The 16,358-nt window shown below is 38.0% G+C and overlaps 1 protein-coding gene across 7 annotated transcripts in view; it reads right to left on the reverse strand.

Moving 5' to 3' along the window:
• Window positions 1–16,358, reverse strand: part of LOC136770378 (voltage-dependent L-type calcium channel subunit beta-2) — a 125,722-nt gene that overhangs the window by 31,550 nt on the left and 77,814 nt on the right. For 4 of the 7 annotated variants that reach the window (XM_066723394.1, XM_066723390.1, XM_066723392.1 and 1 more), the window contains one exon: window positions 82–201. In XM_066723394.1, the coding sequence (XP_066579491.1) occupies window positions 82–201 (120 nt within the window). Of the gene's footprint in view, window positions 1–81; window positions 202–1,009; window positions 1,743–10,595; window positions 10,967–16,358 lie in introns of those variants that run through there. The other 3 variants (XM_066723395.1, XM_066723396.1, XM_066723393.1) reach the window with 3 other exon arrangements.

Below are 16,358 nucleotides of genomic sequence, written 5' to 3' on the forward strand. Positions count from 1 at the left end.
TACAGAACAGACAGAACTCAAACCATCACTAGTTGGCAAATTGGTTCTTTCTGGCCCCTGGGGGCCACCTGCAGGTCATACCTTGGCTTTCTCAAGCTGTGCCTGGGCCTGACGCTCTGCCTCTCTCCGTACAGCCTCCCTGTCCTCCTCCAAAGACACATCCGAGTCAGATGGACGGCTTGTGTAGGAGTCCGCTGAACCCTGGGGGGAAGACGGAGGGGAGGGAAACAGACAAGAAGTAGTGAGGCCCCTTTTCACACAGTGACGAACATGCTGTGACAGACACACACACACCGGGCTCAAACACAATCTGTGAGCGTGCGTTTGTCAGGAACCAGCCAGAGTAAATGGCATTTTTCACATTGATGTCAAGTAATAGGTCAGTACAGTCCATCTGCTGTTCGTCATTACCTCCCTGACAATTTTAAATTCAACCACTGCCCTGCTTTTTCAAACAGGAAACAAAAAAGAAACCCAGATCGGAGGTACAAGTGTGTCAAAAAAGTGAAAGATAATTCACACAGTGCTTTCCTCTGCTGAAGATTATGTCAAGTGAATCATTTTCCACACTCATATCTCCATGGCGTTAAAAATAACCCTCTCTGTTGGCTTAATCATACGTTATCTAACCATTTCATACCTAAGATGGCTTGCCACCACCTACCTTGCACAGCAGCACCTGCTACGTAATAAGCAGTTATCCCCCCCCTCACACACCCCCACCCCCAATACCTTTATGATGCTATTAGACCCCAGTGCTCTATGAGATACCTTTTATTTCAAATTTCAAATCATCCTGTGCAGTAAAAATGAAATCGAGTCATTACGGCAACAGCCTGATCTGAATGTGATCGAGAATAGGACCAGACCAACATCGATCCCTCATCTTTACTTTGCCAAGCATGCAATACAGGCTGTGCTTTCCATTTTGCAGAATCAAATACAACTCTGCCACACACACACACCCACACACACACACACAGAAAGGACAATACAATCAGCTGCTTACACAGATGTCCGAATTCTTCAAACGACCGCCTTTGGCTCTTTTCAGAAGCCTGATCCAGGTGGCCTTCATTAGCCAGACCAATCACTCAGTGTCCACAACCTCTGCTCCTGCTGCTGCTGCCGCCGCTCTTCCCCCCTCGACATGTGCACACACCAAGCAAGCGCATAATCTGGGCTCCTGCAGCAGACTCCCGAGCACACGCTCCCCAGCAGCCACTGCCTGTGCTTCTGCCCGCTTCCCCTCTCTCTCTCTCTCTCGCATACCTCGCTGCCTGCTACTCTAGCACCTTGTGATGCAAAGCGAGCCACTGCACTGCCATCCCTCACAGGGGGAGGAAAGGAGGAGGAAAAAAAGAAAAGATCAACTGTGCTTCCTGGATACAAAGCTGAGAGGCAGGCATCTAACTCCACTTAGTCCGTTTCTCAACCACTCTCCCTCCTGGATGCGACTCCTCCGCCACTGTTCTTTGCCAAGCGTTCACCGAGCGCTGCAAGACGACGGGGACCCAGACCCACTCCCCCGTCACGCCGTTTCCTAGTGAATGTATTCTGCGTGCCTCTGCCCAGTGATATCTGCGAGTCCAAAGTTCAGCGGCGTCTCTCAAAGGATGTCGTAGGCATGCTCAGTGGTCCGTCCTCTTACGCAGATGCTAGCATCACACTCCTGCTCTAGTCGATGTCAGACAAGTGCTGGTTCAAAGTCTCAAGGGACAAAAGCACTGGAAAATAGCTCCCGATTCTTTCATTTCAGGGTCTGGGGCAAGAGCATGCACTGGAATTTGGATTTTTAAATATATCTTTACTCTGCATTCTGTTTTTTTTTTCCATTTATTCTCTCTTCAAAGCTGCCTTTGCTACTGGGATTAAAGGAATTTGATGGTGGAGTCTCATTTCCAAAAACTTTTCACAAGACTCAGGGAGGAGCTTGCAAGATTTTTTTCCAAGTCCAACTTTGTTTTAGTTTTGCCCCTTTGTCCTGTTGTTTTCAAAGTTATAGGCACTGCGATTATAGATACTGTGCTTATTACACAAAGGAAACCAACTTCACTAAGACACTCTACACACCACATTGCTTACAATCATTAATAAATACAAATTGAAACCACCAGTCAATTGTGCCACTGATATAATTTCCAGGAAACACAAAATGTGTTATCACATATTTTAGTCAAAAATATACAGTAGGTAACGTAAACATGAATCCATTACAGTCAAGCAAAATTACAGAGTAACAAGGTACATTTGTTATCTCATCAGAAAGAGAGTACTTTGTTCAGTGTTGGAATAAAGCAACTTTTGTGATGAATGTTCAGATGAGTAATGTACTAAGAAAAGTACTATTAAGCAACATATTTTTAGAGAGATGTTTTTGAGGAAGAAAACACAAGTAGCTTTAAAATAACCATTCAATCTTCCAAGTGTATGAAAGGTTTAATTACAGAGAACTTGGCTCCTAGTTTCTGAACGATGCTTGATTTTGTTTTCATATTTTTTGTCACCAGTTGCCAATCAGAAGAGACTGTATAAAAGGGCAGTTTCATTCGAATAATAGATGTTAGCAAATGATTCTCAAATAAAGCAATGTATTGTTCTGTGTATTGTGAGTGCGGTTTAATGTGAAAAGTGATGTAGAATACTACCACCATCCCAAACAAGAATATCCAAGCAAAGAAAGTCTGGTTAGCTCCTAAAGTTTAAATTTAACTGATCATTCCTTCACAGATGACAGGACTGGCCTCGTCGTCTTTATTTAATTATCCAATCCCTTGTGAAAATAACATTGTTCTTACACGTTCTCGTTCTTTAGTTGTTTTAGTCTACGTCAAGCTTTCCTCCATTTCGTCTCCTTACAGCGAGAATAGCATGTTTTAGATTAATCTTTTCCACCAAAAAAGGGAATAATTATAGCACATTACGCCTAAGAATGGTTATTTTAAAGGTTCTATTTTTATAGGTCCTCTGTTACAACCCTGATTTTTTCTTCTTCTTTTTGTTAGTATACATTGATGAGTTAATATATAGAGTATTGTTTGTGAAAACTGATCCGTTTCCACTTACAATGTACATTTATGCTTTAATGTACTGGATTTCTCTTTACATTACCTACTGTACATATTGATTACCTAAAAGATGTGATATTAACAAATGGTCTAATAGTAGATAATACACGTTTCCTTATATAATGGGCCTAAAGGAGGAAGGAAATTGGGATGAAAACGTGGATCGGTTCCATGTCATTCCCTGTCAGTGGTTTAAGAGCATCTGGTAACTCGGCACCACTGCTGCAGAAATCTCCCCTCAGCCTGCCTTCAGAGCAGTGACAGCTGTAGCCAAACTCAGGAGATTATTGAGGATGGATGAAAGGAGAGTACACCAATTTATTCTCTCAGGGCAACATTGTGACCGATTTAGCCGTCACTCTGGAATTCAGTACTGGGCCTGTTCTCTCCTGCTGTTCATCATATCAAAAGAGGGCATTAATTAGTACCGTATATAATTAGAAATTGATGCCACGTCGTTCAGAAAGATGAGATCGCCCCAATTTGATCATTTCAAACAAAATCCTGGTTTTCGGAGACAGAATGCATTATGTGGCCATTTCTGTCGCTCTTGAAAAGAGTGGGATATAAGAAATGGACTATGCTTGGTAGGGTAAAATTGCTTTTTATGCATTGATGCATATGTAGTCATATAATCTATTCTTGGCTTTCCTCAGCATGTTGAAAAATGTGCAATGCCTTTTTAATACACCAAAGCAGAGAAGTGCTGCTGGAAAGTCATTGAGAACAAATTGAATGTTCTTATGCCCCCAGCATTACCCGTAGAAACATATTTCCTGAAACAGAGGGCTAACAATATGCTCAAAATGGCATTACATAGCATCATATATGAGGAGAGCTTCTAAATTTCAGTGATTGCTATGAAAATCAGAAACCTCTAAAACTATTCTGTGCCTTAGTATGAACGCTTTGAATGGACCACCGCTTCAGTGAGGTTTCCACAGCTATTGTTTTGATTTAATTTCTTCTGTACCTCACAGACAAGTTGGTTTAAATGGAGATCAAGGCCACATATAGGGGTACAATAAAATTATGTCTATTTTACAGCTCAAGTCGGGCAGTTCCCCGTGATGTGGGACTCCTTGAGTTTCCTCACGGAGAAAACTGCCGGGTCTGGCCTGCAGGCAGGTCTTAATTATAGGCTGAGAAACATGGACCATTTCCTGGAATTACGACAACAACAGTAGTTTTATTAGGGCAGTATATCAAGTTCTTAAAACAATATCTAAATAAAGTTTTAATGCATTCAGTCACTGCCTACAGCTTTTATTAACTTCACCTAAAGAGCAGAACAAGTTTGTATATGTCACTCTTTCTATGGTTTCATTTAAGCATCATTTTTTTCTTTAGTCTCTGCTCCAGTAATGAAATCGAGTTAGTTACTGACCCACATTGAGACCTTTGTGGGTTTTTCAACTGCTAGTTTTGTGAAAAGTAACTTTTAAGCATACTAGAGGTGTACCACTTAATGCGAGAGCAGAGAATTCAAGGAAAAAGCCAATACCATAAACATTTACACAGAATATCTTATTATAACACTTAGGCCTATTTGATTTTGGCAGCACTGATACATCCCACAGAATAACACCCCCCACATAGACACTATAAATAGCAAAGGCATTTTATAGTGGAAACAAAATCAGTAAATAACTGGACAAAGGCATAAATGATATTCTGATTCATCACTCAATACGTCTCACAACAGCATTATGAGCCAATTGCAACATATCGTCATTGGTCAAGCAGGAAAGCTTGCCAAAAGAGCATTACAGTAATCAGTATGCAAGAAGGCCATTGTAGGAACTAGAGTGAAGGCATCAGCTACTGGAGTTAGACCTAAGACTCGAAGGAGACATGAGAAACACCAAGGTGTCAGACAACCTGCCAAGTGAACTACTGGACTGTGAAACAACAGTTCTAGTGAGAAGGGGTTTATTTATTTATTTATGGTTCAGAACTGTGACTTGTAATTGATTTAAGAGTTAGAAAGGTTCTGGACATCCGATCTCTACTCCGGTTTAAAAAGCAGCAGAGATTTCAAGATAGATCTGCCCATGAATAAAATTAACCCATATGCTAGCTAGGTCCATTCCTTGAGAGAGGCATGTGCGTATTGAGAAGCTATATAACAGAAGCAGAGGTTGTCTGGTCGTGATCAGCGTAACCTGGGAAAAAGTCAGGTATCGAGCGACGAATAGGTACGCTTCAAGGACAAAGTGGATTTTGCTTTAGGAGTCATTGGCTGTGTTAGTGCTGAAATGCATCTCTATAATGTGATATGGGTTTATTGATTTCATTTTGGTTCAGTGCAAATCTAAAACTCTGTAAAGTGTGTGGTTCATGTGCGGCCACATGGACGATGACAGCATGGCAATATGACAATACTTATTTGTGGGTCCTGCAATTAATGGGGTAGGATTGCTCCTGCATTGTACATTGGATCCTAATTAAATTACAACCTTTTGAATAGTGTGTGTTTACTTTCAAAGTCAACACCACTCCACTGTACCATTACAAGATCTAGAAAAGCACCCCTGCTAGCTAGATTTATTCATCTTCGTGAACATAATGTATTGCTGCTTTTGTATGACTCTTTTTGGTGTTTATAGGTTGTCTCAGGACACATATCTTATATTCTTTTTTTTCTTTTCAAAGATCTTTCAATTAAAATGTTTCTTTAGCATTTCTTTAATGGCAAGTTGAGGACACCTGTGCTCTTTTCAAAAACACATCAAGTTGTTTTCTGACTTTTTAAAGCTTAGTGCACACAAACATCTGACTTGCTTTATATTTCAATATTTTGTGTGGCTCAATAGTTTTCATTCAACCATAATTACTAAATCAAATTTGTTCACTATTTGCCTCTTGCAAGTATTTGTCCAATTTAATTTGAATACACGTTTCATGATTTTCAAGTAAAACCAAATATATTAAGATAGTTTTAACACTTTGCTATCAAATTATAATTTAGCTCAGGTTCCTCATATTTATGAAGAACTCATGGCTTTTCTTTTTCCACTTATTCAAAGTTTGAAGCTCAATATTTAAAATATTACAAATGCAACTCCCACAGTGCAAAAATGATGCATTACTTGTAACTGTCTGTTGATATTTTGTGCTCGTATCTGAATTAAATAGCATTTGGGTCGCCCTACATAAAGTCCATTTGTTTACGTCCTAGTTCTTAGTTATTTACTGCTACTTAAGATGTATAGTATAGATGTAGTATAATAATCATACTGATACCAAGAGCAGAAGAATGGTCTCCTTATTGAAAACTGTACTCGACAAAATAGTAAATTGCTTTGTTGCTTAGGTTAATCGTAAGGTTACAGAGCTTAATTTTGAGGATTGTTACTATAGCAATGTGCTACATGTTTAAAAGCAAACGGCAATCTAAATACAACCATTTTTTTGTGCTGCGCTCAGCGTAAATCACAGACAGTAATTTAAACAGCCATTGTTTAGTCAGCACAAACACACAAACCAATACATCAAGTTCAACAAAATGTGTTCCAGTATTGATTTAAAAAGCAACCGCTTATTTTGGTGGGGGGGCAAAAACAGTTTCCTAAGAATGCACAGCGAAATAAGAGTCTCACAGTTGCCCTGAAAAAAATAAATACACACAGGGAGTACTTTTTTAATATAGTATGATGGTTTGGCTTATTTGTGAAGGTGACACCGGGCAACAAGGAAATGTTTACACAGCTTAACCCCAGCCAACAAACACATTACACTTGCACAATATTTACAGTGTGACAGATAAGCACATTGGATGGAAGGGGCTGAAATCTATTAGGGTAAATCTCCTACTATTGGAGAGCTTCTATCACTGAGAGACAGCTGGCAGCGTGCCTGTAGTCTGGAGGACGAACAAAGTTCCTTTAAGAAAGTTGAACTGTAAACTTGAAAATAGAACAGTCAGAATGGGGGAAGGGAAAGCGAATACAAGCTTTAAAAAGATGGGTTTAGACTTTAGCATCTTAAGAGAAAAGGTAACTTCCCATCCTCTGTGGAAACGTACATCCCATCTCCCTCAGAGGGTCAATTCCAAAGCGCTGTCATTTAAAATGTGCAAATCCCTGAGGAGAACACATTTTGGAGAAGAGGTTCACACCACACTTGATATTCAGATATGAATGATATTGACATGTTTTAATCTGTTTATGTTTGTTTCATTGTTCTATTGTATCTTAATTTGGAAGGGGACAATTTGATTTTCTGCAAGATGCCATTCAATATAAAAGAAGAGTCTTAGGGGGGGTGTACCAATCCGAGTTTCCATTGCAAACACATTACATTAAACTTCTATTATTTACTCACACGCCTCTACCAAATACACAGCGCTGGAATCATATCTGTTCTGCCTGGAGTTAAAGGCAAATAAGGCTTTTTAAATCTCTCTTTAAAATGTTCTATGATTTGCATAAAATTACTTTGACGTGTTGAATGTGCAACCTGAGGCAAGAGGGTGGAAAGTGGCTCTGTCTCAGGACTGCTTGCTGATTCACATATTTAAACTGGCAGTGAAGCCTATGGCCTTGGTCTTATTCCCAATGGAAAAGGGGATCAGTCCTTCACGTTTTAATAAGTCAAACGAAGGGGGCTGATAGAAGAAAGTGTACGTAGAGAAAAAACAGACTGTTGTGTTTCATCTTGAGAACTGTAGCTGTACTGTTCTCGACTGTTTGGACATGGATACCGAATGAGCAGTTCACGTGGACCACAAAGCTGTTACATTTCATTCTGTACGTAGGCAGTGATTTTTATTTAAAAACAAAACAAAATGTACCCTTCCTGCAATACCAGATTTTGCTCATGGAGTCATCAAATTGGAAATGTTTTCAGGGTAGTTATTCACGAAAAAGCACCGTCATCATTGTGATCAACTTGGCATGGCTGTGTATACAATTATAGAAGCAGCTCCCTATTTAAGCAAGGAATTTAAAGGCTGTGTTATGCAACACATTAATTGATGACTGTTAATGGTGTATGACTAAAAAAAAATGAAACAAAAAAAAAACTGATGGGGGGTAATGGATTACATATAAAATAAAATGGAGGCTAACCTGACCTGTTTTAATACGTCCAGGTGCCATATAAGCCTTATCAAAATAAGAATAACAATAATCATACTCCGTTACAAGGACTCAGAAGGGAACATTTCCACTAAACCCTCTATAATATTTCCAATAGCACAATGAAGGTAGGCTATACAACAGTAGTGTCTAATATAAATTTCCCCCACATACAACACAATAAACCCCACATTTAGCAGACACATGACAAACCCCATATATAGACATACGATTACATATAGTTTGACTCGTGATCTCAGAGCGTATAACTGATCATTCAATTATTGCACTTTTGCCCACAACAGGTGTGCTATAGTATTCCTTTCCATATCAATATTGGGCTTGCACGTATGGAGATGAGTAATATTGACAATTCAGACTTCTTCCTGGTGGTCAGAAGATATACGTTTAAAACCCCATTAAGGAAAAAAAAAAGTAGGCTACATCTCACGACAACAAAAATGACGTAACGTTATAACTAAGGATGGAATAACTGAGTGGCAACCTAATCACAGTGCAAGTTCAATCATTTTCAGCCAGTTTCCTAATTTCTCTGCAAAGACGCTCGACACTACTGTATTCTGAATGCTTGACAACCTTTGCAGACAATAGCAAGAGACAGGCTCACGTTTCAAGATGCATACATGCAAAGGGTTGTGCCCTTGAAGGTGCTGTGTGACATCATTCATAGCTGCTACACAAACGCCCATTTCCAAACAGGGATGTATTGGAAGTGATTGTAGTTTGCATTTCCCAATGGGAATAATTTCATTATCTTCAGTACGTTATTAAAATAAATTCCAGGTAAATTATTTCAATAGCTGAAGGAATTAGGTGATGTAACTGTATGTGTCCCTATTATTCAAAACCCAAGCATTAGCTCATTCTGACTGCAATACACAGCTTTATCTTCCTGAAGTTATAGTGTTTCTTTGCGAAGGTGTATGGATAATTCAATTATAGGATTACTTTACGGATGTGGATGTTAGTAGCCTAAATCATTTTTAATCTGTAATATTCATATACTTTGCAAGTAAATACAAAGCTCATTATTCAAATTGGTCCGTATTAAAGAGTGGAAAATGGCTCTTAGAAGAGTATTTAATAGAAATGTATTTAATTTAATTAGTTTTGTTATAACTAGGCATTATCATTTCAATACCACTATACATAAAAGATCTTTGCAGATACCAATATTATCGTCTCATGATTAAACTGTAAAATGATTCTTTGACAGCAAAATCTGTACTGGCACAAACTACTAATTCTGAAACAATAAATCAGTTACTGAAAACATAAACCATAAAAAGGCTAGGAAAACAGAAAACAATCGTGATGTGTATATGTACAGAGCACACTTAGAGGCTAACGTACATGATGCATGGACTGCAGTATAGATCAAACAGGGATTAAAGCATCTAGCACGTCTCAAATACATGTTCAGAGACTTGAAAGAAAAAGTCTGACTTGATTCTTGATGTACACTTAGTTTTAATGAGGTTGTTTGTTCTTCTAACTTGCACTACACACATACCTTTGTACACCTTATAAAACAGGAGGGACTGTCTCCTGGTTAAATCGTATATTATGCTATATTTTGCAAGACTTCCATCCTAGAGAGATACTACAACATTTCACAATGGAAGGGAAGGACAGCACAACCCTACAGCATTAAAATGAGATATGAAATAATAAATAATATGAATAGTTATCTGTGGATTGTTACAGTTCCCTATGTCAGATTAATTTCGACATTCAACTGGATTCTCATGTCATGACTCAGCACTTAATTACCTGAATAAGAGAATTCTCTAAGAACCTTTACTTTTAAGATACGGTTTTTGCTTCATAATTGCTTTATGGTTTAGAGTTTCCCTCTTCTGGTTTCAAGGAGGTCATTTTCCTATCGTCATTCAGGAAAAGGAACAGATAGCTTCTTATTAATTTAATCCAGAGACTCAAGAGTATCTCATTTCCACACCAGACCGGGATAAAACCTGCTGTTTACTTTCTGCAGAGGAGATGGGACGAAAACTCTTCAGTTCTTTGATAATACGTCACGTCATGCAAAGCATATAAAGGCACATTGTGTCAATTCGGACAAACCAAAGGTTTTCCTACATGCAAAAGCAACTACAGTGAGCAGATATACAAGTATGCATTTACAGGCCACCTTTAAATGATATTTATTAGGATTGCTGTGAATTGACACACTCCACATGACTGGTCTGTTTTCATGAATGGTGGTGATCTTTCAGTATTAAGAATGGGCAGGATTTCCATTGCTGTAACACGTCAGACATGTTTACACTGTCAGGCAGCATGCTTTCCGAACATTAAAGATCCACTTTAGTAATCTCAGTTAAAAACAGGAACGTGTGCGCGATACGGGCTGTCGCAAACTCCAAAGCATTCCTCGTCTGAAAAAATTTGCTCCAAGACTTACCACATCTGACTCCTCACTTCCAGAGAGGTACATTTTTCCTCGGCTAGGGATCAACTTCAGCTACTGACCATTTCTACGGAACTCTCCATGAAAAAAAACCGTCCCTCTCAACAAAAACAAATAGTAGCCTTCCAGCACCCGGTCCCCCCAGCCACAGGACAGTCTAGCCTCTTTCCCACGGTCGGAAAACTCCTTCACTCTATTGCTGCTGTTCGCAAGCCCTGAAAACAACCCCCTGCTACCCCCTCAGACAGCAATTTAGGAAATAAAGCTCCAGCCAACGGGGCAGGCCAGAAAATTCCAGAATGTAGCAAAAGCAGCTGCCGTGGTTTGTGTGTGTGTGTAAGTCTATGCCTTAAGAGGTTACATTGCAAAGAAGGGTGGGTTAAGATTGCAGTCGCAGTTGTTAAGACTGTCACACCACATGTTGTTCTGGCAGAAGTTGGTTGGATAAAAAGAGCAAATTGCAGGAAATGAAAAACCTGAAAAAAACATGACTTTACCAAAACATTTCTCATCCACACGTGTGCCTGACTACGCAAACTTTTCTTTTGAAGAAACGGTTTCTAATTCCAGAAGTCAAATACAATGTGTGTGTGTGTGTGTGTGTGTGTGTGTGTGTGTGTGTGTGTGTATCCTGTAAATGTATTGACCCTTGAAGTATAACATGTACTTAGTGTATACCAAATAGTTTTCAATACAATAACAAAGTAAATAATTATACGACTGTTAAAACTGTATCCATCTCTCGATTATCTGTTACCTAAAGGTTGATTGGATAATTCCTGTAGTACAATACACGCTCTCTCTCATACTACATTGTACTGTATTTTACTGATGTCTTTGAAAGTTCACATAAAAAATAAATGCACATTTTCCAAGCCAAGCTGCCAAGCCAAGTCATCCAACCGACTTGTAGAGTACAAAGTGTTAAAATATTTACATTTTGACAATTTCCTGCAAAAGCACTTAGTTGCATATCACATGACTGCAGACTTATTCGACAAGGCATTAGTAATACGTAAAACCAGTTTCCACGGAATTTTGTTGCCTAACCGACTATATCAATGTATGAAAAATCCGCCTCTGTCAAACGTAAAAACTTTTGGACGATATTTACAAAATTCAATCAACATCTGCCCGTTTCCACCAAGCCTGTCATAAAGTTTTCTTTTCATTCGACAGGACTTTGCAAAAAAAGTCTTGATGGAAATCTGAATATTGATAAGGATTGATTTAAAAAAAAAAAAAGCCATTAAATTATAAACTTCAGTCCTGTGTATCTGAATGTATGTTTGAGACGGCACTGTGGGAATCAATATCTTCAAAGTTTTTAGTTTATTTTCCACAGAATCGCTTAAAAATAGCCAAATAGAAAAAATTATAATTAAATAGAAAATAACAAAATAACGACAGAAAAAAAAACAAAAAACGAAAGTACATTTATAACATATTGTAAGTTTCCCCTGGCCAGACGCTTGTGGTCTCTGAAATTCAGACACTACCATCATAATGTTAAAATATTTCAGTGCTCATTGAGATTCACACCGTGTTACAATGGAAAATATTTTGTTTGCACTGTGGTGTCTTTAGGTCCATTAAGTAGTAATACATGCAATGTCATGTTCCATATAAACTAACCCAACTTGAGCACAAATACACCATGCACAGTTCGTCGGTATTACAAATACAACTACATTGCAGACTCATCTGTTTCATATCAGACTGAGACAACATTGCTTTTGAATACATGAAAGAATCGGACATATGGACAGGGCACTAATACTGTCCAGGGCCCAACCGTTGCATCTGCGTCATCATCGGCTCATCTGCAACGTCTCGAGCGTAAGTCACAATAAGGTCTGTACAACACATAAGCAAGGGCAAAGTAAACATGTATCAGACAGTATATTTTCAAAAGTGTTTTTACAGCACTGTTAAGGATAAGCAGTTCATGAATAGGAAAGAAATGGGAGACTATAGTAATAGATTGTATTGTCTTATTGGGTTAGTTTATATTGAACATAACATTGTATTCAGGTATTACTACTTAATGGACCTAAAGTGCAAACAAAATATTTTCCATTATAACACTGCATGGACCTCAATGAGTACTGAAGTATTTTAGCTTTTAGAATATAAACTTTTTAGGTTCAACCTACATTATGATGGTAGTGTCTGAATTTCAGAGACCACAAGCGTCTGGCCAGGGAAAGCTACAGTATGTTATTAATTTACTTTTTTTGTTTTGTTTCCGTTGTCCAATTTATGTTTCTATTATATTTTCTCACAATCATTCTAGAGGAATCACATCAAAAGCCATTTGAGTTAGTAGTTAACAGTGAATTGGGAAAAAATAATACGCAGTGTCTATAATAGCATATGCCACACACATACGAAATCACGGGAATACAGGAAGTGCAATAAAATACTAATCTTGCAGGGAAGAAATTAATAATAGAGAAACATTAGTGATCACAGTATGTTGTTTTACTTCTTCCTGACTTAATTTTGTAATCTGTGATTAGTGGGTAGGTCAAAGTTTTGATGTGGTCTAGGCCTAGAACTATTATCACACATTTTCAATTTAAACTTACTGAAGGAAACGACAAGAGCAAAGCTCACAATGTTATTGCTATTATTTTTAATTAGTATTACGAGTAGAAGCTAGTATGCTAGTAGTAATTGTAGTAGTAGTAATAATAATTTACCAAATAAAACCAATCAGTATATGCATCAGAATAAGTATAAGGATGTGGATGATGTCAACGACAAAAAATTGGAGATGTGTTGATAGTGGCAATGTTAAGATGAAGAGTTCAGACTACATGACAATTGGCATTTTGGGGCCAACTACTAATCATACAAAGTTACAGCCATAAGGAAAGCTGACAGTATCGTTTTCCAGTGATTACTAAGCTTTCCAAATTCTGCGCATGAGCTCTTTCACTACAAGTCAGTGGCCCCTCCCACTTTGTGTGGGGCGATCAATCCATTTAATTGATCAATTAAATCCTGGAATGAGGGAAACAAAAGTGTCTTAGCCTGAGCACACATTATCTATTGAGATAGTTATAGGGTCATAATATTGATGGACGAATCACAAACTGCAGACTATCCATGACAAAACAATAAGAGGAAATTTGCTACATTTGCCCTCCTTTTCAGTTTTCTGGCAATGTATTTTAAGCTGAGGGGTAATTGACGTCTTGCAGAAAATCCTGGATTAAAGACATGTTTGGTCTGCTGTAACCCTGGGAAAGATTATCCATTTAGATGTATCCCAGCAGTGGGATTAAGTGCAACATGGGGATATTGCTTCCCCATCTTCCTGAAAACACACAGGTATATGTCCTTCATAATATCATCTAATCCAATGAACTCCAGATTCTCATTTCACATTGCTTTAGCCCCACTGTGTCTCTGTGTGCATCCATTAACACCAATCTCCATTCTCAAATGCAAGACGCTTTAGAGCCATTTCAGAAACACTTTACGGATTTAATTTATTTTCTCTTCATACAAAAATGAAAGTCCAGATGTTAACCATTATGCCACTCATGACAGATCGTGCCAAATTCATACACACAGGGAAATGCATCTGATGAAAGTGAACGCCTGGCGCACACTGGATGTGTGGAAGCCCAGACTGTAGTTGACTAGGGAAAGCTGTTCACCTTTACTGTTAGTGTGAATATAAGCATATCCATTATTGATTCAGAATAGCCACTCAACCTTCATTTAAGATTAATGATAAGAATGACAGAACACTGATTGGTGAAATCAATCGCAGGCAGATAAATCATCTTATAAAGAGAAAGTGTACCTTACTCAACGGTGAACCGAAATTTATTGCTCACTAAAAGTTTAAGTGGTCCATTTGATTAACCTGTGTCCTGCTGCGATAAGAAAAAGCTGTATTTGATGGGAGTGTTTACAGCCTGGACTGTATGCAGTACCTGTTTGAGGGTTAATCCATAGCTAAGTAGAGGTTGTGGCTTTGTGCATTTGAGCAGCAATCAATGATGTTACAACGATGCTCTAAATAAATGGATCCGTGTTTATATCTAGCTCTATTTCAAGTCCAAATGTTATTTTTTTCAGAAACAGAGCTAGTAAGGTAATAAACTGACCTTTTAAAGCAAAGTGTTTCCCATAACTGACACATCTGACTGTGCAACAATTTACAAATTGTTTTCCATGTCTGGAAGTCCCAGAATGATAGGTTAAGATTCCTGCACATTAAATACAATTGTAAAATGTCAGACTTACATTGAATAATTTCCTCATGTGTGTCCTGTTCTCCGCACCAATTTGACAAATTAAAGTGTATGGCCATACTAGTATTTTCAACATTGACAACATTTAAAAGAACAAAAACAATAATAGCCAAATTATTAAAATACACACACATACAGTTAGGTCCATAAATATTTGGACAGTAGGGGGTTTGGATACATCCAAATTGGGTGAACGGTGTAGGAATTACACCCATTTTTATATGTGGTCCCCCTAATTTTAGGGGCCCAAAAGTATTTGTACAAACTAACAATCATGAATACAATTGAGAGTTTCAATACTTGGTTGCAAATCCTGGATGTAACTACCCTCAAATTAAAGATGAAAGTCTACACATATTGTTTCCTTTCAGATCCATTGTAGTGGCATACAGAGCCAAAATGATGACAATTGTGTTACTGCCCAAATATTTATGGACCTAACTGTATGTTTCCCTTTGTGACCACACTGATAAGATACTATACTTAACAGTTTTTATAGTCCGCTTAAAATAAATACACTGTAAAAGTAGACTGATTTCTGAGTGTCTAAAAATGGTTGAAGAGTACCAGGCCTTCTGTATTTAACAAACATATCATAGACTGATAAAACTCACGATCTCTGCATCTCAGCACTGCCTTGTATAAAACACTGAGGTCTAGTTTATGTTATGGATACATGACATATATTCATATACATGACATAACACTCTCAGCTGATATATTTTCAGATTAGGGGTTTGTAAATGGACTGTGATGTGAACATATTACTATACTGAAAAAACAGAAGGTTTCAAAGGACTGAAGGACTAAAGGAGTCACTGAGAAGTGGAGGAACTCAAACTAAGAGACCAGTGCAGGGATCTCAGCTGATGGTAAAAATTAATTAGATCAGTAGTGTTCGATTTGGTTTTCTATTAGGCTAAACATATCTAAAGGAATCTGTCTTGCACAAGCCATTGGAAATACTCTTGAGGAAAAATGAAAGTGGCTTTAAAGTGGGACTTCAAAACCAGTGTCATCTTAACAGAAATATGGGGTTAAAATTAAGACCTAAATGTGGGTTGATGTGATACTTAGGAAGGCAGCTGGATTCGAAACAAACGTGTTCAAATAGTGAAAGGCACATGTGTTGCAGATGTTGATACATAATACAAAATAAAAAGCTGCACGACACAACCAATTTCATGACATATCTTATTGAACATTCATCTACAGCAACCATGTTTGATGTCTTTTGGAAAGCCAAATATAAGGAAGCAGGTGGTTTCCAGTCTCTTTTGGAACTCATTTCAGGTTCTCAGAGAGGACCAAATATCTTTATCTTTAAGGCTTTGGTGTCTGAGGAGGATAAAAAGAAACCCTTGAATATGTTATTGAGATTGCATGTATAATTTACATTAGATTTAGATTTCCGAATTCAAAAATAACATCCACTCCGAGAACAGTACAGATGGCAATTGTAAAAGATAAATGTTGTTGTGGC

Source organism: Amia ocellicauda, chromosome 2, assembly GCF_036373705.1.
Source record: "Amia ocellicauda isolate fAmiCal2 chromosome 2, fAmiCal2.hap1, whole genome shotgun sequence".
NCBI lineage: Eukaryota > Metazoa > Chordata > Actinopteri > Amiiformes > Amiidae > Amia > Amia ocellicauda.